At 36.6% G+C, this 23,303-nt stretch overlaps 1 protein-coding gene across 3 annotated transcripts in view; it reads left to right on the plus strand.

The window, feature by feature from the left end:
- The window catches only part of GOLGA4 (golgin A4), a 72,021-nt gene extending 49,320 nt beyond the window's left edge, over positions 1-22,701 (plus strand). The window contains exons 16-25 of one of the 3 annotated variants that reach the window (XM_005429304.3): positions 698-819; positions 1,948-2,078; positions 6,171-6,284; positions 12,821-12,841; positions 13,010-13,078; positions 13,709-13,784; positions 15,563-15,666; positions 17,350-17,436; positions 19,852-19,915; positions 21,963-22,701. In XM_005429304.3, coding sequence (XP_005429361.1) covers positions 698-819; positions 1,948-2,078; positions 6,171-6,284; positions 12,821-12,841; positions 13,010-13,078; positions 13,709-13,784; positions 15,563-15,666; positions 17,350-17,436; positions 19,852-19,881 — 754 coding nt within the window. In that variant the 3' untranslated portion in view covers positions 19,882-19,915; positions 21,963-22,701. The remainder of the gene's footprint in view (positions 1-697; positions 820-1,947; positions 2,079-6,170; positions 6,285-12,820; positions 12,842-13,009; positions 13,079-13,708; positions 13,785-15,562; positions 15,667-17,349; positions 17,437-19,851; positions 19,916-21,962) is intronic. The other 2 variants (XM_031063877.1, XM_031063878.1) reach the window with 2 other exon arrangements.
- Positions 22,702-23,303: the final 602 nt, after the last annotated feature.

Below are 23,303 nucleotides of genomic sequence, written 5' to 3' on the forward strand. Positions count from 1 at the left end.
AAATTCTTTGTTCCTGTCTGTGTTACCACTTCTGTATTTTATCTCTAGCCACTAAAACCTCAAGAATAGTTTTCTAATGCTCAGTTTACAAGGAAATAATGACTGGTGTTTTTCTTTAATTGTTCTAAGTAGACTTAGAGAAACAGAAAGAAAAGTGGTTTGATATTTGGCAGAGTAATACCCTTTCTGATCTGTTTCAGTGACGGTGATTTTCAACATTGCTGAAGCATATAATACAATTCTGTTTTCCTCAAACAGGAAATAAAGTTTATTAAAACTTAGTACTGAGAGCTTCATGTTCAGTTGATATCAATAGTTGTTCATACATACTGCACAAAATGCGGTGTACTGCTTAGCACTTTCAATAGTTTCTCAAGTAATTCTCAAAATTCCCTAAAAATCCTTTTTATGGCATAATCTTTTCTTCCAGTTCTTCAACTTCCTCAGCAAAAACTCCGTATCTTTGGAGGGGTTCAGTTCTGGGTTGCTTTTAAATGAAACACCTACATCTACCAGGTGAATTAGATAGGAGAGGAAGATAAAGCCTCCGTGAATCTCACAGAATTCATATAATTCAAAACTATCCTCTTCTAAAATAGTTCTCAAGTAATTCCCAGATCTCTTGCCTTGCCTTGTGTTTTCACACCCTCTTTAAATGTTATATTTCCTTGCTGTATGTTTTGACCTTTTTTTACAGATGTGAACAAGAAGACATTGAGTTAAAGCACAATTCCACCTTAAAGCAGTTAATAAGAGAATTCAATACTCAGCTGGCTCAAAAAGAGAGAGAATTGGAAACAGCAGTAAAAGAGACAATCAGTAAGTGCAATATTAATATAACTGTAATCAGTAAAGTAGTCAGAGAACTGAATCTTCAGTTATTGCTGTTTTGGGGGAGGGATTTTACCTGTGACTGTGATAAACACAACATGTGTTTTATGAATGTCTAGAGAACTTAGGGAAATAACTTGTCTTGCTCAGGAAATAACATAAATATTAATTGTAGTACAATTAGGAAAATACATATGTAGCTGTTCTGCAGGATGGATCTTTGATCTAGCACTCTTTACATCTGCCATGGCATGATAGGTACCTATCTTTCTGTCATATGTATAAAAGAAAAGAAAATGAGAGTAAAATTTTGAAGATGAAAGTGCATTGGTAAGTTTCCATTGCAGTGCTACTTTGTCTCCAGTAGTAAAAACTTCAACATTCCAGTATTGAATATATGGCACTTGGAGAGAAACTTACTCAACCTTTAGAGAAACTTTGATCCATCTGAGAATCAGAATTGTGTTTTCTTAGCTGGATCTTGCAGACTTCATTCACTAACCACTAACAGGTACCAACTGGGTATGATGTCTGATTGTAACACAATGTGATTATTGCTAGAGTACAACATATTTTGTCTTCTCAGTCTTTTGCCACCATAGTGTAACTTGGAGATTAGAAAAGTGAGAAAAAGGTGTGGTTTGATTCCAGTTACTAGAACTACACCTACAGGTGAGGAGTTTCTGAAGATTGCAAAAGCTTCAGTTACATCTCTAGATAGAATAGGAGATAAAATGAGTTAATAAATATTGGTTGTTATCTTCTAGAAACTAGTTCCAGCACCAGATAGAAAAAATTGCTCCAGGTTCCAAACTGCAGACAACAAATTTCATACATGTTAGGATCAAGGGACATAATAGTAACTGATAGTGTGGAAAAATGAATTTTCCTGGCAAATTTTACTTATAGTTACTTTAAAGCATTTTTTAAATGTAGTAAGTCCTACACTTACTTTTCCAGAATAAGTGTATCATTATAATTTGTATTCCTGAGATTTTTGAATAGAACTAAATTTCCATCAGCAGTTCTGGACTTGTTATCAGTTATGACATAATTAAAAAAAAAACCAAAACCAAAACCATGCTTTTTTCAGTACTGCCTAACTTTTTTTTGTAGGTAAAGCCCAGGAGGTAGAAAATGAATTGATAGAAAATCATCACACAGAGACAACACAGTTGCATAAAAAAATTGTTGAAAAAGATGATGACCTAAGAAGAACTGTGAAAAAATATGAAGAAATCCTTGAGGTACCTTTTTGAAAAGTGATGACTACATAAATTTCAAAATTACTCTTTTTCGGTTGCATATCTAGATAGAAAAATTGTGGTTCTTTCTAGTAAAGGTCTTACTGCTAGAATTACACTTGATATGTCTGGTGACCCAGCTTGCATTTAAAATGTATGTTTGTGTAATTTATGGGCATGAAAGCACATCAGAAATTAAGCCCTAACTTTGATCATTCAATAAAAATCAGATGGCTAAGTCCTTACCTCTTTAAGCAGTTTGTGTACCAGATTGGAATGAGAAAACTGAGTGACATTTAAGCTTTTAGTAGAATTGCGGTGGTGGTGGTGCATTGTTTTTTATAAATACAGTGTTTATGGAGCAGTTTCACTCTCTGTCGCCTTTCTCTGATGCCCTGCTGAGATTGGTGCCATAGCCCTTAAAGTAAGGTTCTGTTCCATGCAGGATGCAGTGTGTTTGCATAGTTTTTTGCTAGTAAAGATTTCTTTTTTTTGCTTGTAATGAACAGTTTTTCTGCATGATATTTGCAGATAGACATACTTATTCTCTAATAGCATTTCAACCAGAAGTCACCAGCCAATTTCAGTTTAAGTATACTTCACCAAGGATGCCTCTTGTTTTAGCCAAGTAAATTTTCCCAGTCCTGCCTGTACGTGTCAAAAACATTAAATGGTTTTCAGTGCTAGACTGTACATCACATTAGAATGCAGGCTTTAACTTTGTTAATCGTAGTCCTCTTTGCACAAATAGTGTAATAAAAGAGACTATTCCATTAATAGAGCCAGCAGTAATAGATGTAAGTGGACTGTTTGTGATCAGTTACCATTTCAAAGATCTATGCACTTAACATTACTGAGTGCTTCACACTAAAAAATTCAAACATGTAAGCAGGCTGGTATGTTTTACTCTGATTTTTGATCTTCTAGCAGGATGAATAGCGTTAGCAGGTTTTTATATTTAGAGTCCCCTTCTTTTGTTTCCTAATTTAGAAAAATTGATTGGTATTAAAAAAACAAGGTTGTTTTTGGGGCGGTTGTGGGGGGTTTTTTGGTTGTTTTTTTTTTCTTTTGTTTTTGTGGGGTTTTTTAGTTTTTTGGGGGTTTTGTGTGTGTGTTTTGTTTGTTTGTTTGTTGGTGATTTTTGTTTTGTTTTGTAGGGTTTTTTTCATAACATAGCTCTAAATTCTGCATTTCTGGAGGATTTAAATTTTTCTTACCTCAGTGTGCAGTGTGTTGCCATTCAGGTCCTTACTTTATAGGCCCGGATAGGTATGTGATTTAAAGTCATGCAGGTGTAATTCCTTTGTGTTTTCTGCTCCTTTCATCCTTAATGTCAGAAACAAGTATGACGTAGTCATTGTATAATCCTGAAGGTTTAGGCTAATTTGACTTACATGCAATTGGAGGACATGAACACTGTCTTTTTTTGCGTCTCATTGATGATGGCAATGACAGTTACCTGGGACTGAAATAAACTGTAGTTTGATGTTTTAAGTTACAGAATACATGTGTATTCTGTATATTTGTCTTTCATAGTTATATGTGTGAGTGTTTTATTTCTGTTATTTTAGGGAATTAAAAAAGAAATTAGAGATTTTTTTTCCTGAAAGAAGTATTGCAAGCATCTCAAAAATTGAGAAATATTTATGTTAAATTGGATGTATATCATGTTCATTGACATCTCTGATAGAAATAGGAACATATACATCACTAGATTTAGCCTAAAGTTACCAGTTATCACCTCACTTATACTTGACTTGGCTTATGGTGCATTTGACAAATTTCATATGGTACAGAGAAGTTTGTCTCAAATGGTAAGAAGGTGAAGCAAAAATAAAGCCAATTGCAAGAATGAATCTTGCTCATATAACTTTGTTGCTCTGGTGCATTTTAAATATGGTTGATGCTAAAAATTGTCTAACTTAGTTTATTTATCCTCGAAGACAAGGAAGAATCATTCCATTTGTTAAGCTTAATATGATTTTATGAAGTGCTCCACTTTTGCTTTATGTGTTGTTTTCTTTTATGAAAACTTTCATCATGTAAGACTTTATGAAAGTCTCCCTAATTAAAGGCTTTTTAGATTGGCATAGCATCTAATTAGGGAGCTAAGTATTTTTTCTTGAAATTAAGTGTATCATTAGAGAAAAATTGAATGCTGTTTTCCAGCTAGTTTATTTTAAGCCTAACTATGAGCTAAAAATAAAATACCTAACTTCAGTTACATATCTTTTCATTTTTTATAATGCCTTCTATGAGAGTACAGGATAGGCTTTCTGATTAAGATTTGGGAAACTGTAACTTTTTTGAAGTCTTAGTCTATAACTGTAATTAAATCCAAATATGTAGTTTATTTTCAGAGTATGCCAGATGCTATATAGAACAATAAGTTCTTACTGTAAATGCAGATCAGTAGCATGTTGGAACATCGCTAATAATTTTAAGTTCAAAAACAATCTCTCTTCAGGGGGTTTATCCAAATATTTGCTCACATGTATGTCCCTTTTACAAAAGTGTCATTCATCATTTTGAGTTTCTTTTCAGCCTTTCAACTACCTTTTTAAACTAAGAATGAAGTGCATTCAATTGTTATTTACTAAATTAAACAGTTGTGTACAAATTGTAAAATTTTAGATTCTTGGTGGACAAAAAAGTAAAAAATAATCTGTGAAAGCCAAAACAACAACCATCACTATCCCTTAACGTGCCAGGTATTGAGGATTTTTAAACTGGGGAGTATAACCTTCTATAAAAAAGAAAAAAGTTTCTTAAAAATTATTAATTGTTGATGCACTTCTGAGGGCATAGAAAAATCATGGGAGTGAATAGAAGTTAACATTGTTTGGAGGTCATGATGTTTGAGCAAGTTTTTCCTTGAGCATGGATATTTTTTAAACTTTGAGGCTGTAAAAATTGCTCAGATAATCGCATCATATTGCTCAGATACTGCATTGTACCCATTATTTGTGGGTAGATTTGCTTAATTTCTTTTTGGTGATGCATTCTGGACTGAGGGGCTGCATGGGAAAGGTGTTTTATTCTTAACTCATGTGCAACACCTTACCAATTGGTCTTAGAGGGAAGTATTTCTTTTATTAGCAATGGCGTACCGTAAGTCTTTTAAGCCTAGATCAGCTTTCTAGTCCGACACTTACTTTTCCAGAGAATATTCTTTATCATTATAATTTATACTCCTGAGATTTTTGAATAGAACAAAATTTCCATCAGCAGTTCTGGACTTGTTATCAGTTAATTAATTGTACTAATTTGACTTGAAGTACTACTGTGTTAGTAGAGCCATCAACTGACTGACTGACTGCTGTGTACGGTTAGCATGAGTGAAACTAGAGTTTTAGTTTTGTTCAGCAATGAAGACATGCACTAGGAATTGGAGTGCTGTTTTATAAGGTCCCTAACACATTCTCTCACAAAAAGGCCAGAGGGGACACGAGTTTTAAAAATACTTGTTTTTGCAAAGTGCCATATAGATGGATTAACTTCCTAGGATTTAGGTCATTGTATTTTTCTCCTATACAGGAAGAGTTAATTTCCTCCCTACCATTCCTGTTACTGCTTCTTTCCTCTACAGTGAATACTGCCTTCCAAACCCTTGAGAATGGGAAATTGTTGGTCATTGTTTTGGAAAATGCGCTTAAAACTGCTTTCATAGCATCTTTGTGAGAGTGGCTGAGGAAAAGATTTAGGTCCTTGTCACTTTCATAATATAGAAATTAATTTTGTGTTTTCATCTACTCCTTCCTTGAAGGTAATGACCTTCATGCACTTTCTGGATTATACTCGAATGCTGTTTTAATGCCCAAGAGAAATAGATCTTTTTTGGAATTTAAAGAATGTAACTGTAATCCTAACTATGTAATCTTTATTGTTGGAGGCCTACAAAATCTTGTTAAGCACCAATTCTTTTTCTTGGTCTTTTCTGTAGGAGTCTGGTGTAACTAGCTTTTACACAAATATCAAGTATATCCTTTCTGTGTATAGTATAATGTCTGTTGATTGTTTTATGTTCACCATAGTTAAAGTTTTGAATAGTTAAATGATTCATTGTATAAGTAATTTTTTGCCTGTATTTTGAAGTCTCGTGAAGAAGAGATGACAGCAAAAGTTCATGAGTTGCAGGCACAGCTAGAAGACTTGCAGAAGGAATACAAACAAAGGATTGCGGAAGAGGAACATTGCAACAGTGAAAAAGTGAGCTGGCACTGACATTTGTTTTTATATCTCTTAAGTGTGAAATTCTTGGTCCATGGGAAATTCTGTAGTTTATTCCTAATTGGACTTTATTTATGTATCTGGCCTTCACTTTCCCATACAAAATGAATCTCTTTAGAAGCTGCAATATTTGGTACTACCTTTTTGATTGGTATGTTGAAAAGTGCAGTTCTGTTGTTATTATTAAGGTTGAGTTTTTTTGTCCTCTACATGTGTTTATGTTGGTTTTACTGGAAGCCCTTTAGAAGGAAAGAAAATCCCATTAAGTCATTTTTAGAGTGATTTTTTAAAAATTCGCATTTCAGAGATATCTGAAGTAGGGCCTTGAATATATCAATTGCGGATATATTGAAAGGACTGACTTCATTCTTTTGTCTTTCCGAGATTACGTTTTAATTTGAAGACTTCTTTGGTGAAAATACTACTAGCTGTTATTATACTGAGGAGAGAAAAAGTGTACAAGTTGTTGAGTGATTGATGAGAATTCATATTGACCTTACTTTTAATATTTTCATTTTTACAACAGGTAGCCCTGGGGAGAGTAAATTTATATATTTGACATTAGAAACCGAAAGTACAAATTATCTCACTGACCTAGTGTTTGTTGCTTCTGCCTTGCGCTTGCGTATAAAACCCTTTATATTACTTTTCCATGGTGTGAGTTGTTCTCATAACAGGAAAAGCAGAAATCTAAGACTGTCTTGTATTCTTAATTAACCCTTGTTCACCTACTGATAGTCTTACATAATCTTATTATCTAGAGGAAGATTCTTAAAGAGACTCCTAACTTCTAAAACATGATTATGAAAAGTCTGAAGAGTACTTATTCTTTAGGACTTCTTTGTTAACTGTTTCACTCCTAGTTTGTTATAGCAGTCTGCTATAAATATAGGCAGTCATTAAATATTGTATTATACATTCATCTTCTGGATTACTGATATGACAGTTATATCAAATTTATATACTCGCAATGGTATTTCATGTATTCAGCTCAGAAGCAATGTGCCCAACAAGGAGTAAATCAAGCAAAAATTCCAGGAGGCTTCCATGGATGAATGGGAGCTGCTGGACCTGCTGGGCAAACTCAGAATAAAATAAAAAAAAAGGAAGCTCTTAGGAAGTGGAAATGAAGACAGGTGGCCTGAGAGTAATACAGGGAAATTGTACGGGAAGCTGGGGACAAAGTTAGGGAAGCCAAGGCCCAGTTAGAATTGTTGTAGCCAGGGAAAGTAAGGCAAACAGGAAGGGCTTCTATATGTATGTTGTAGACAAAAGAAAGACTAGGGATAATGTGGGCTCTCTTTGTAAGAAAATGGGAAACCTGGCTACCCTGGACAAAGAGTAAGCTGGAGTTTTCAACAGCTTCTATGCCTCTGTCTTCCAAAGGCAAGTACTCCAGCCACACCATCCAAGTCAAGAAAGACAGCTGCAGGGACTGGAAGGATGAAGACCCTGAGTCCACTTGTCATGGTTTGACACTGGCCTAATGCGAGGCAGCCATTAAAACTGCTCACTCACCCTCCCCTATCACAGCTGGCAGAGGAGAAAAAAAAGTTAGTGGAGTTTAGATGAGGACCAGGAGAAAACACTCTAAGGGCAAAACAGGCTCAACTTAGACTTACTAAGTGAATTTATTACTAAAAAAATAAGAATAAGATAATGAGAAGTAAAATAAACCCTTAAAAACACCTTTTCTTCCCCCAGCCCCTCCCTCCTTCCCAGTGACACATAGGGAGATGGGATGAGAGTTTTGGTCAGTTTGTCATCTGAAGTTTTGTTCTGCTGCTCAGGGAGAGGAGTCTATCCCTGCTCTCTGAGGGGTCCCTTCCCATGGGAGACAGTTCTCTGTGAACTTCTCCAACCTGGTTTCAATCTTACGAGCAGCAGTTTTCCCAAAACTGCTGTAATGTGAGACCTTCCCATGAGCAAACAGTCCTCCCAAAACTGCTGCTGTGTAGGCCACTCTTTCATGGGGTGCAGTCCTCCAAGGACAGGCTGCTCCAGCCTGGATGCAGGGGCCAACTCTCTCCACCGGGTCTCCCACTGGATCACAGCCTCCTCCAGGGCATCAACCCACTCCTGTGTGAGCACCTCCCCCATGGGGTGCAGGTGGATCTCTACACCCCCATGGGCTACAGGGGCACGGCTGCTTCACCATGGTCTTTACCACAGCCTGCAGAGGAATCTCGGCTCTGGTGCTTGGAGCACCTCCTGCCCCTCCTTCTCCACTGACCTTGATGTTTCCATGTTGTTTCCCTCACATGTCCTCACCTCCTCCTCTTCTCTGCTGGAATTAAAACTGCACCACCACTTTGTTCTGATTTTCTTCTTAAATATGTTATCACAGGGGCGTTACCATTATCTCTAATTGGCCCAGCCTTGGCATGTCCATCATCAGAGATTGGCTGTGCTGGACATGGTGGAAACTTGTAGCAGCTTCTCACAGAAGGCACCTCTGTAGCCCCACCACTACAAAAAACCAGGCCGAGCAAAACCAACACATCACTGTAGGATAGGATCAGGTTCAAGACCATCTAAGGAACCTGGAAATGCACAATTCCATGGGACCCAGTGAGGTTCATGTTTGGGTTCTGAGGGAACTGGAGATGAAGTTGCTGAGCAACTATCCATCATTTTTGAAAAATTGTGGCAGTTGGGTAAGTCCCTGATGATTGGGAAAAGAGAAAAATAACCCCAATTTTTAAAAAGGGGAAACTGGAATATCAGTGAAACTATGGACCAGTCAGTCTCACCTCTGTGCTAGGCAAGATCACAGAGCAGATTCTACTGGAAACTATATAAAGGCACATAGGAAAAAAAAAAAGAGGTGACTGGTAGCAGCCAAAATGGCTTTACAAGGGGGAGATCACGGTTTTAGTGACCTTCTCTGATGGGGCTACAGCATTGGTGGACAGGAGCAGAGCAACAGACGTTGTCTACCTGGACTAAAAGCAAAGCATTTCACTCTTCTGCACGACATCCTTGTCTGCAGGTTGGAGAGACAGGGATTTGATGGATGGACCATCATCTGGATACAGAACTGGCTGGATGGCCACACGCACAGAGTTTGGATTAATGGCTCATTGTCCACATGGAGACCAGTTACATGGAGAGGTTGCATCAGTGGTAAATAGAGTAGGATAATCACCTCTTTTGACTGATGATGCTGTGTTTGATGCAGTCATGGAGTCTATTAACTGGGGCTGATACTATTCAATATCTTTGTCAGTAACATAGACAGTGAAACCTGTCAGTGCTGAGTGCATCCTCAGCAAATTTGTTGAAAACAACAAGCTCTGTGGTGGTGCAGTCAACACGATGGAGGGGAAGGCTAATGCCATCCTGAGCGATCTCAATAGGCTTGAGATGTGGGCTGAAGCAAACCTCATGAAGTTCCACAAAGCCAGGTGCAAGGTCCTACACCTGGGTCGCTGCAATCCCAGTTGGGCAGAGAAGTGATTGAGAGCAATCCTGGTAAGAAAGACCTGGAGCTGACAGGTGATGAAAAACTCAACATGAGCCAGCTGTGTGTGCTTACAGCTCAGAAAGCCAATCAGGTCCTGGGCTGCATCACAAGGAGCGTGGCCAGGAGGTCCCCTTGGAGTACTGTGAACAATTCTAGTGTCTCCAGCATAAGATGGACATGGAACTGTTGGAGCAAGTCCAGAGGAGGACCATGAAGTTTGTAAGAGGACTGGAGCACCTTCCCTGTGAACACAGACTGAGAAAGCTGAGGCTATTCAGCCTGGAGAAGAGAAGGTTGCATGGAGACCTCATGGCAAACTTCCAGTATCTGAAGGGGGCCTACAGGGAAGCTGAAGAGGGACTTTTTATCAGGAACTGTAGTGAAAGGACAAGGAATAAAGGGTGTAACTTGAAAGAGGGGATATTTAGAGTAGATGTTAGGAAAGAATTTTTGAGGGTGGTGAGACTGAACAGGTTACACAGGGATGTTGTGGATGCCCCAACCCTGACAGTGTTCAATGTCAGGTTTTATAAGGCCTTGAGCAATCTGTTGTACTGGGAGGTGTCCCTGCCTGTGGCAAGGAGTGTTGAGACCAGATGATCTTTAAGATCCATTCTAACCTGTTAGCATTCTATGAGTCCTCAGTTGTTCCCAGAAATGTATCAAACAGATGGGCAATGACCTGTAAAGTATTTGAATATTGCCAATACTAAATGTCTAAAAGTGAATATGTTTACAATTAAGAAAATGAACATTTAATTTTGCCTGTGTCTGGAATGTCGTCCACAGCTCTCTACTCCTTGGAGTTTCCATGGCAGACTTTGGAGAAACTCAAAGGAGTTCTCCAGGGTATAAGTGGGTACAAACCAGTTCAGAGAACTCCATCACTGATAAACAGCTTAGTTTTAAAGGATAAAGATGGTTTCATTTGTGGGGGAAGATGAGCAGGTTGTGTAGTAGCGCCGGTACTTAGATACAGTTAAAGCATGCAGGTTCAAAGTAGTTGTAGAATAAGAATGCAGGTTTGGTGTTTGTTTTTTTCCCCCAAGTGTATATATGTGATTTCTATAGAATACAGGCATAGACTTTTTTGAGTAATTTCGAGAATTCCAACTAAATTCAAATTTAGCAAATTGCTCACCAGATTTCTTTTGCATAGCTGATTCAACTAAATGTAAATGCCTTATTTGATACGATTCACAATGGTGATTTCATCTCAAAACAGTGGAACTATTCTAATAGATTGTGCTGTGGAATTTGCACATAATTCCTGGTATATCTTCTGATCCAGTCAAAGCTCAAATATTTAGAGTAATGTAAGTGGGCTTTCAGTTCCTGTTTTATCAGTATTTCAGGATTTAATTCTTACTGTGACACAATCTGTTCTGGGGGTGACAAGTAGTTTTCTTTTGTCCTACTTAGAAATTGAGTTGTTTTTAATTTTTACTCCTGTCTCAGTTTGTGTTTTGCCTGTGCTTGGTATGTTTGTAGGAAACTAATTTTGCTTTAACCTGGTTCAACAGTACATATTTGCAACGGCTACAGTAGGATATAAAGGCAGCATTACAGAGCTATATGAGAAAATTAGACAGGGCCTGTGGAACTTGTCAACATATCTGAACAAAACTGTATAAATCCACATCTGGATTTTACAGTGCATTCAAATTAATTATATTTGCCATTGTATTTTTTGTCTCACTTGATTTCTTTTTTATTTTGTTGCTTTGCAACATTTTGGGTTTGGTTTTTTTTTTTACCCTTCAGCACTAGTAGTCAAACAGTTTGAAGTCTTCCATTGACTGGATGCAACCTTTTGTGGGCAACGTATTTTGTCTAAAATCAGAGACTCCCAAATCACAGAAGCTTTTCGTAAAACTTTCTGTGCTGCTTGTTGTCGGCCTAGGCCAAACATTACACATAACATATCCACTTTGACATGAAGTGTACTCTAGATATTGGAACAGTACTTGTCTGATTGTGATAAAAAAATTGACAAATACTAACAACCTTAAGTATTAATGTTTGGAGGTAAAAATATCAGAAAATGTCTCTCCATACCAGAAAATAAATATCTGATTGAGGTTTTCAGAAGCAAGAATTTAACTCAGAGGTTTGAGATCCTTAGAGGAATGATTTTCCCCTATTTTCTGTCTGTAGGGGACCCAACAGATTTTTATCAGCCTGAGACAGGGAATAAATCTCCTTTTCCACACAATTGCAAAGATGCTTGGGAAGAAAAAATTAATATTGACCCTGAAATCAGCTGAGTTTGTTAAAGCATGATACTAATTATGCCAGAGTCACAGGTTTAATCCCTGCATGGGCCATTCACTTTAAAAGTTGGACTCTGCTCCTTGTGGCTCCCTTCCAACTTAAAATATTCTGTGATTCTGTGAATACGTACCATTTCTATGTTAAGGTTTAGCCTACCTTAAAAAAATATTCACACATAAATTATTTGATATTGAAATGCTTATACAGCCTTGAGTTACACCCATGACTATTGAAGCATTATTTTCCTTAAGAGTTGAAACACTGAAAGATAGAAATTCCAGCTTAGACTTTTTTCTGTACTTCATAAACATCTTTGCAAGATGTAGAGCTCATGAAGCTCTTAACTGAAGCTATTTTCAGGTACATGTTTGCGTTTCCAAATGTGACTTGAAGAATTAAGGAAAGACATAAAATATTCTGAATAGTATTAATTGTAGTTAGGGCATCCTGTGATGTATTTCATACTCATTCAATTATTATTCATCTCCAATATGCATTTCATAAAGATTTGGAAACACTAGGTTCTTTAAGTTACATTTATGATGATTGTCTTACAGAATCAAATGAGATAATTTAAATATCAGCTTTATGTCTTGTCAATACAAATAAGTTAAACTATTTATAAGAGTAGTTGTTACTATTGGGTAATTTCAATTTTTGTCATCCTCAATTAATACACTGTATGAGAACTCGATTATTGATATTTCTTTCTCCAGTGCTTGATATAGTCAGTATTTTTCATACATTTTAATCTGAATTTTTTTTGTTGTTATAGGTCACAATAACAGAACTAAAGGTACGTCTTATATGTTATTGATTTTTCTCTCTAATACTTCCTTTGTGGAGCAGTTTTAAAGCTGAAATACTGCTTGTAAGTTTGTGTGTGTTAAAAGGAGAAATAGGTTTATTGCAAAGGTACCTATGATGTATTTTCAGCAATTTCCAGATGTGACTGTCTTTTCAGGCACAACTTGCACAGAAGACAACATTAGTCAATGATTCAAAACTGAAGGAGCAGGAATTGAAAGAGCAGGTAAGGGTCACATTGAATGAGTAAGAAGTATTCTTGTTTAATACTTGGAGTTTGCACTATTAAAAGGTTTGTTCTTTTCAAGTGATGATGTGGTACATCTCCATACAAGGTACTATGAATATAATAGACAAAAAAATAGTTTTCACTCATACTTGCTCTCAGAAGATCTGTGTACTTTTCAAAGTATTCCTCTATCCCCTGAGAATAAAAACACCACATGCTTGTGATACTGGTTAGCAAAGAATTGCACAGTGAAAAAGGGAACAGTGCCCTTTATGTAATTCTTGAATTTTTTTTTCAAAACTAAACCTTTTTTGGTGTTTAAGTATAATTTTTGTTGTAAGCTTTTTTATCTATAAATATATGTATATATGCTTATATATAAAATGAATACATGAATATGTAATATATGCATAACATCTGCTATATATATATTTTATGTGTATATGCAGATGTACAACATTGGGACAGTCTTTAATAACACAGTTTTTAATGTTTTCCTTCCTTAAAAAGCAAATGTATTTTGCTTTTATAAGAGATGATATGTAGCTGGAAACTGTTTCAGTTATGCTTATTTTAGCTGCTGTTTAGGTTTAACACTGTTTATCATGTCAACTGTTTTCTGTTTAGATTCATGTACTGGAAGACCGGCTGAAACATTATGAGAAAAATATGTATGTCACATCAGTTGGAACACCATATAGAGGTAAGTACTCAGTTTTCATCACAAGTAAGTTTTTTGTTTGTTAGAAAGATACAGTTTAGTCTAGAAAATAAAACGTCAGTTTTTTAAAAAACACATAATGCGCTTATGACATCCTTGTTTTCTCTTGTGTATTGTAATAGAGTTGGCGTGTGATTGCAGATGACCAAATTTTTTTGGTCAAATGTTTTGTTTGATGTTTTCTTTTTTATGTCATCCAATTAAACGAGCTCTGTATCAGAGTTCTTAAGCTCTCTTCAGTACAGGACCCAAGAGCGTCCAGTAGACAGGGGCAGAGATGGGCACACCTACAGCAGGGCACAGGTTGGGACAGAAGGTCCCAGGCTGAGCTGGGACACATCCCCTGGGCCCTTGGCAGGAGACGGTGGGGGTCCCAGGAGGCTGGTCCCAGCCACCCAGGGCCTGTGAGCAGCCCCAGAACCCAGGCAGAAGCAGACTTGCGCTGTTCATGTGCTGTCCTTTAGACACTGGTGGTTGGACACTTTGGAGATAGAGTATGGGCTTCTGGACCTTCTCTCTGGTGGTATACTGTTCCCCTCAGACTCTTTTAATGTAAAATTAATTAAGAAAAATGCACAGGGAAATGAACAGGTGTTGCTCACCTCCAAAAGATTTGCAGTTGTTTAGTTGAGGAGTATGTACTGCATGAGACAGAGGGCTCAAGCATTGAGCCTTGCTAATGTTAGAGATGTGGGGTTTTGCCATCCTGTGCAGACCCATCTTAGCTGGATGAACTCAGAAGTCTTTCAAAAATCACGTCACACTTGCTTTTTGCAAATTTGTGCAAATGGTCAAATTATCTCAGGATGATCTGCATCTCTCATCCCCTCAGAAGGTCCATGCCTCCTTCCCTCAAGGTGACTGAGCCCATGATGGGAGATGGTTGTGGGTATTTAGTGCCTTCTGCTAGTGCAGGGCTGGGAAGAAATGTGATCAAGGATTTCCTCAGCATGTACTGATAGGGAGAGGAGCAGGAAACATACTTCATCTAGAAGGAACCAACATCAGTTTCATAGTCCAGTTGTGTGACAACTTCAGGGCTGATGAAAAGGTAAAGAATGCCTTTAAGGGCACTGTCCAAATGCCTCTTCAACACTGATAAGCCAGCATCAACCACCTCTCCAAGAGGTCTGTTGCAGAGTTTGACACCCTGTTGGTAAAGAAATGTTTCCTCTCATCAAGTCTGAGCTCCCCATGATAGATGAACCATTTTCCATGTGTCCTGGCACTGGGTACCAGGGAGAGGAGAGCAGTACCTGCCTATCAACATCTCCTCAGGAAGCCGTAGAGAGCACTGAGGTCGCCCCTTAGCCTCCATCTTTCCAAATTAGAAAAACCCAGTCTCCTCAGCTTCTTCTCAGAGGACATGCTTGTCAGCGCCTTATCCACAGTTACCCTCTGGTTATGTTCATGTACCTTCCCATTCTTTTTAAATGGTGGGGCCCTGAACAGCACGCAGTACTCAAGGTGAGGCTGCACCAATGGATGGGATAATTACCTCTTTTGACCGACTGATGATGCTGTGTTTGATGCACTCCAGGATGAGGTTTGCCCTCTTGGCTGCCAAGGGCACATAGCACTGGTGACTCCTGTTGTACCTCCTGCCAACCAGCACCCCCAAATGCCTTTCTGAAGGGCTGCAGTTACTCCATCTAAGGTGCAGAATACAGCATTTGTTCTTGTTTGGTTTTGTGCCATTAGTGAAACTTGGATTCGGATGAATGACTCTCAGAATAAATATTCTCTTTTTGTTTACATAGATGGAAACCTTCACCGTACTGACGTTTCCCTATTTGAGGAACCCACTGAGTTTGAATACTTGAGGAAAGTGCTCTTTGAATATATGATGGGTCGTGAGACAAAGGTATGGAAATTTGTATATGCTGACAGGTGATCCAGGTTAAAGTTTAACACCCTTGCTGTATGATGTGAACTGCTGTATGTGTTTGTGATTTGTTATATGGTGTTTGTTTCTGACCATAAAGTATTCAATAGGCTTTCACATTTTTTTCACAAAGAGACATGATTCATAACTTCAAGACTTCATCAGCCTGCCAAGATGAGTGGTAGGTGGAGGGAGTTTGCAGATCTCTCACCACTGTACCTATCAAGACAAAAACCATTATGGGTAGATACAGTTTTATCAGTAATAGTCTGTTTGTCAGTCCAGCTTTATGTAAAATGAAAGCTGGTATGCAGAATATAAGCAAAAATGATCTTTTGATGTTGTCTTGACACAGACATGGTAAGTTACAGTTGGATTAAATAACAATTTGTTAGTAGCTGTGTTACCAGCTGGAAGATGGTGAAATACCTCTTCAGTAGTTGCTTAAAGATGTTTCACAGTATTCCCGAATCTGTATACCTTAGATGTTATTAATTCACTCTTAAAAGTAGTGAAAAGCTGGACAGTAGGCTTCTTGATTTCATATGCTGGTTTCCATTCAGTCATTAGATGTGTTTCTGGAGGACACTGAGCTTAGTGTTTGCTCTCTTCAGGATTATCTCACATAATCATAAATCTATGGATATGTCTTAAGAACTGGTTTTATCCTGCGACATGAACTGGAAAACCATGAGCAGTGATGATGCAAATGATAGAACTTTTTAAAACAGTTTTAAGTATGCTTGTAAAGTATTACTGTGCTTTCCACCACTGCCCCCAACACAGTTCTTAAGTTAAAAGATCTGTAAATTTATCTTCTCAGTACAGACGTTCCTTTCTCTCAACTTTCTTGTTCCTGGACAAGAAGAGGCATTTTTTTAATCTAATTCTGCCTTGTAAGGTCATTTTGGTGGCCCTTCTCTGTGCATGATCCCTTTTACTAGCGCAAATACGTATCCCTTGTCTCAAAGGTGATTCAGTAGTGGAATTGTTATATCTCTGGACATGCTTCCTCTTTTTTGAACAGAGTTCAAAAGAATCTGTGCAAATTATCTAGGATGTATTGCCAATTATGCATCCTAGTAAATGATACTGGAATGCAATCAAGACATTAATGAATGCACTGGTTCGTCTACAGTATTGGAGACATAAGAGAAATGTAGAGGTTGATGCGGATGTAAGAGTCAGGAATTAGTGACTTTTAATGTGGGTAATTAACCACATTCTTTGTAAACTGCTTTACCAAGGTGTGTATGTGTATTTGCTGAGAGATTTTACTGTCTTGCCCTCCAATCCAACTTTATTATTTGCCTCTTGCTTGGCAGGATATCTGCAACAAGATTGACAGATTGCTTTTTCTAGGCATGCACTTTATCTAGTATGCTGTCTTATTAATGGACTCTTATCATTTGAGCATAGATGCCATAGAACTTACATCACACTACAGCAGCTGAAGTTTGTGACAAGGTGCAAAAATTGTTTTCATGTAATTCATATCATGCATATACAATGTGAAACAAATAGTTATATCTTACTGATTTCACTGTTTTCCATTGACATTAATAAAATAGTTTCCAGTATTACTAAATTAAATTAATTTTAAAATATTACGGACATCTTTGTGGATGTGGAATTATGTATGGATAACCTATATCTCTTTAGACAATGGCCAAGGTTATAACAACAGTGCTGAAGTTCCCAGCCGATCAGACTCAGAAGATACTAGAACGAGAAGATGCTCGACCAGTGGTAAGTTATGTAATTTTATGCAAGAGGAGTAGGTTTCAAGAATAAGGAATTAGAAAATTTTTATGTCTTCTTTTCTTTGTATCCACATTCAAGTGGACTCCTTTTTTTCTTCCTTCACTTTTCTTCAGTGGAATATCAAATTCCAGCTCTAGGTTTGAATTTATAGCAAGAGTGAGAAAAAAAGCAAGCATGTTTTCTTTACTAGTATTTTTCCTCAGTTAAGACATATTTCTGATAGCAATGGATACCAGAGGACCAAAGCAAGTTCAAGCATCACTACTATTCTGTGGATGAATTTTCTAAATTAAAAAAGTAATCTGACATATCAAATATATATATCTATATAAATACATGTAATATATTAAAATTAATGCTTCTTAAATTTAGAAGTTTTTGTGGAGTCATACCAGTTTTTATGAAAAATATATCAAGAAACATTACCAGCCCTGAGATAAAATTTCTGACAAAAACAACAGGCATTTTGCTTGTAGAATAGAAAGTTGATTATCTCAGTCACCTGAGATATGTATTTGAAGTACGATGTGTACAATTTTATCTTAAGTGGGTATCCTAACAAGCTTGGGGTTTTGATTAGGTTTAGGGGGTTTTTGTGTGATCCTGCTTTATTTTTATATTGAAAAAACATGAAAATATGTTAGTTTTCTCTGGGTCAGGACAGGTCAAAAGTAAGAGTCGTAAACAGTTTGTTGTTGGTTTTTTTTCCCTTTTTTGACATTTGCTTAGTATTTAGCAGTTGACCTATTTACTAGAAAGGTGAAATTGGCTGTGGGAAACAGATAAGGAGGTAAAATTATTTGAGCATAAGCATTTCTTTGGTATTACTTTTACTGTTTTATGTATAGGAGCTGCTTTTAATTAAAATAAAAACAGCAGTAATAGTCTCCACTACATTGTATTTTGAATCAACACTGTGAACCCTCTCTTTGTGGGTCACCTTAGTGAAATATTTAGGAATTAAAGTGAGAGGAAGAATTGTATTCTGTTTCTCTCACTGACCTTGCGTATATATTTATTTCATACTTGCAAATACAGAATAAAATAAAAATATTAATAATTTCATTTCACTTGTAGATACATTAAAGTCCTGTTGATTCACTGAAAAAAAATTTAAAAGTCTGTATTTTCATCTTGCAGTATCACATTTGAGGAAAGTGTTAAATACTTTAACATTTTCCTGTACACTTAGTATGCTTGAGAGCCTTGCAATCTTAAATATTTTAAAGACTTTTAGAGGATAAAAATATTGATTATACTGCATCTTCAGTAAGTATAATGTATTCAAAGCATTATTTTCTCTCTCTGACATTAAAATAGAAAGCTGAGACTGTTTTGTTTTGTTTTGTTTTGTTCTGTTTTGTTTTATTTTGTTTTGTTTTGATAAGCCAGAGTAATATTTAGGAAAGATTTTGAGAAAAGAGAGATGGGCCTTGTTTTGCAGCCACTTCAGCTTTTTGATATTTAAACCTGTTCTTTCTACAACAGACATTTACAACTTCTGATACAAAATGAAAATTTAACTTGAATTCATCCAACAAATTTTCATCCTTGGTATTAAATTTTGTCTAAAACACACAGTGAGATTTTTTGTAGGCTACAAGTGCTTTGATTTTTTAATTATATCTTTGTCCAAAGAGCTCAGAGCTCTTGGGTTTCACATAGCAGTCCCTTCTTGGCTCATATCTGGCCTATGAATTCTCTCCTTTCCAAATCCACAAAGAGACTGAGCTAGTGGAAACTCAAATATTAGGGCATATTATGTTGGTAGAAGTATTTTTTCCTTTACTGTCAAAATTATAGGTTCATTTGCTGAAGCACAGATTATTCTGGGGATGAGTCTTCCATAATTCTGTTTAGAACTAAAAAGTTAGAGATGTCTTTATAAATTACACTATCAAGAAATATGCTTGGTTTCTTTTAGTTTTTATTTATTGACTGACATGGCACTAGTGTTTCTCCATACTTAATATTGGACTGATACCGATATATGAAAATATCCAATGTTTAGCAATGAAGTTCTGAACTACAGCATAAATGTGCATTTTAACGTAGAGCTTTTAGTTTATTGCTAAAGCATCTGTAAGTAATTTTGATGTGTAAATTATTAACTTACTATGCTACTAGAGTAAGTGAGTGGTACTAAAGTATCTGTGAGTAATTTGATACCCTCTTAGTGGGCATATATTTAACAAGTTTCTGAAAACTTGTAGCAGTTCCTGGTTAATAAATATATGCTAGATCAATGTAATCTTCAGTAATCTGGCTTTTACTATGTTGGTGTTGTGATCTAACTGCAGCAGTCTCATCCACAGATGTCCACAGAGTTCTTATTTGTTAACATTACCTAACGCTATCAGTCAAATAGTCCAATAAGCTCTTTTCTTCCTGGCTTTGTAGTTTGCCTCACCTCGCAGTGGTATCTTTTGAATATGCCACCAGTCTGTGCTTAGCTAGCGTGTGGGTGAGTGAAGTATAATACATTCTTGTTTTATGTAAAATGAAATCTGTATTATGCAATTAAAGGTTCTTCTGCTTTTTTTTCTTGCATGCTTTCCTTCATTAAAGAACAAATTTTGGTCGTATATGCGTATGAAAATTTTTGTTTTCCTCCTAATCATGTCTTGTTTTACAAAACTGAGTTTGAAAATGGTAAATACAGATTCAAAACCAATCTTTTTGAGTGACTCTAATCCTAAGTATAATTTCAAATGTTGATTGAGCCACAAAAATCTCAGTAGTAGAAATAAAATCAGATTTTAAATTAATTAATATGTAATATTGAATTTTATTGCACTTGGCTTTGTTTTGTATTTATTTATTTTTTAAGTTCCTTTTTGAATAGGCAAACAAATCAGATTTGTGGGAGACATACTGTACTGCTTGAAATGAATTATTACATCTTGTAAATATGAAAATGCATTATCTTTAAAAAGATGAATATTCTCTGCAGAGGGATTAGGATATAATTGGGTTTAAACATTAGTACCTTTCTGAATCACAGCTTTGGTTTGATCTCAAGAGACGCTAAAGCAGAGAGATGGCGGAGAACAATTAGGGGAGCTTTATGCTCTTAGTTTGTGTCTTTCTTCAAGTTTTGTTACGCTACTTCAATTATGAATCTCCAGTGCTAGTTGTAGCATTACAAGAATGGAACAGCTGACGTAGGCCTGAAGATGCAAGTTGCATCAGACTAGCCTAGTACACAAGCAACACACTTGCAATAGCTGGTTGAGAGAGGACTGGGCTATAGAACAACACAGGAAAAAACTTCCTGCACTGGCTGATAAAGATTATGATTTGAATCCCTAGTGGTGTATGATACTTAATAAACTCTGCAGATGAATTCTATAGAATATGGTCAGTTCAACTTTTTTTCTCTCCTTTGCAACTGGTAAGCTTTGCACAGTTGCCAGGAGTTGATTCAGTGCATGTGAAGCAGTTGCTGTCTCTTGGATGAAATGCATTTATTGGCCTCCATCACTGTCAGAGCAAAATTAATTAACTTAGGCTGTTGCCATTTACCATTTACCACATTGCAGTTGACAGGTTATCTTCCTCTCCTGCTGTCATGCGAACACAGCCTTCAACACAAAATAATACCTCTTTCAAAGGAAAAAAATTGTTTCTCTAACAGTCATGGTTTCTACTTTGTGTTTTTTCCATCTTTGAATAAAATAGTTAATGTATTTTATTGCACTTAAAATGCAGTAGAGTTTGGACTGTTTGCCAACATCCTTCATCAGTTCTGACAAAATCAGCAACTGTTATCTCTATCCCTTTGTTGAAAAGAATTGAATTGTAGATACTGATGGAACAAAGCTATTTACAACACTATTGCAGAATAGGTTTCAGAAGATATGTTTGAAACTTACATTTTTGTCATGCTGTCTGTAATGCTGGGTAAAAAAATTCAGGTGTTCTGAGCTGCCTTTGAAACATATCACAGAAAGGCTTGTTGATACTGACCTTACTGTCAAAAAATTATTGGTTACACTTTCATAACATCAGCTAATGTGTATGTAAACTGTTCATACTTCATTATTAGATTGTAGTTGCCAACTTAATCTCAAGTATTTTTGTCACATACTCTTGCATGTATATGACTTAGAAATTAAGCGGGATGCTGACTTCATTGTGAAGGCAATTGGTATTTTCCTGTAGAGGAGGCTATGTGCTGGGTCCAAAATTCTGCATCATCATTTCAGTTTTGATGATAAGCCTTATGCAAGAGAGTCCAGGGTTTTTTTTGTTTGGATTAATATGCAGTGATGTGGTAGACTATTTCCAGTGAGACTGCTGACCATTTTGCTACACCTTGTTTTGTTTTCATCAGTTTCTCAACTGTATTGCAGGTACCGGAATGGAATTGCTTGCTCAAATAGTTTGGCAGTTAGACTTATTGAAATTCTTCCATCTTCTGATTATATCAATAAACAATGCAATTATTTTAATATTAAGAGCTTCTAAGTTGTTCTCAATTATGTAACATTTGATTTCATTTCTTCTAGTTGTGGCTACGACCATCTTGAAGATTTTGTGATGAGAATGTCTCATGACATTGCTGCTTAAAAATAAGTTTATATCTCTGTTGCCTCTTGAGAAGGGACAAGAAGAAAAACTATTATTCAAGGTCACAAACAGAACAGCAAGAACCAAAACTCATCACCACCTTTGGACTGTGAATATAATCTACTGCCTTGGCAGAAATGCTAATCAGGGGTTATTTGGTTATTTCTCTTCTATTGAATACTGTCTTCTATTTTGTGTTAAAGGTTATTTTTTTAAAGGAGAGAAAAGACTTTATCCTAGGAAAGATTTGCCTGCTACTGTATCTCTATACAGGTTTTACTGAGTGTTTTCTAAAAGTTGAAATAAATGATTTGTTTCTTCTATTTATTTTTTTTATTTTTGATTGAATTGTGCAATACATTTTGGATGGATAGCAATTGAGGTGATTTTTCTGATGAACTAGACACTCTTGTTGACTATTCTCTCCTGATTTGATCTTGATTGTTTGCTAGAAGGTCACTTCTATATGCTTTTGCCTACAATAAATCCAAATTGCAGTACCTCGTTTGTTTACTCCTAGCTTTTGTACTTACATTTTCTGAAGAAAAGGTGTGTTCCTGTAAATTGTAAATAGTTACTACATAACTGTATCATACGCTGATCTGTGACTGTTGACAGCACAAATATGAATAGAGCTGAGATGAAATAAAGTTTATTTACTGTATAATTTTTGAACAACTTTGATATGATTTTTCTTTTAAGGGACACACCAGTTTTGTTCTTACTCCTGTTGGAGACATTGTTAGCTGAGATATTTCCAGGCTGAAATCACTTTCATAAGAACAACTATTCAAGTACATTAAACTGTAAGTCAGTGGAGACATTGAAGTTTCCAAGGGGTCACAACCTGCACAACAGATATATGGTGGGCTGAAAAGTTAGCACAAGAATGTAGCAAATAGAGAAGCTTGATTTGTAGAAGTTCTGAATGAACATAGAATTACAGTCTGGTTTGGGTTTGAAGGGACCTTAAAGATCATCTAGTTCCAGCCCTCCTGCCATAGGCAGGGATACCTTTCACTGCACCAGGTTGCTCAGAGCCCTCTCCAGCTTGGCCTTGGATGCTTCTAGGAATGGGGCATTTACAACTTTTCTGGGCAACCTGTTCCAGTGCCTCACCATGCCCACAATAAAGAGTTTCTTCCTAACAGCTAATGGAAATTTCTCTTCTTTCAGTTTAGAACCATTCCCCTTTGTCCTGTCACTATCTGCCCATGTAAAACCTTGTTCTCAAAGGCTGCAATGAGGTCGTCTTGCAACCTTTTCTCCTCCAGATGAAC

Source organism: Geospiza fortis, unplaced genomic scaffold (assembly GCF_000277835.1).
Source record: "Geospiza fortis unplaced genomic scaffold, GeoFor_1.0 scaffold197, whole genome shotgun sequence".
Taxonomy (NCBI): Eukaryota; Metazoa; Chordata; class Aves; order Passeriformes; family Thraupidae; genus Geospiza; species Geospiza fortis.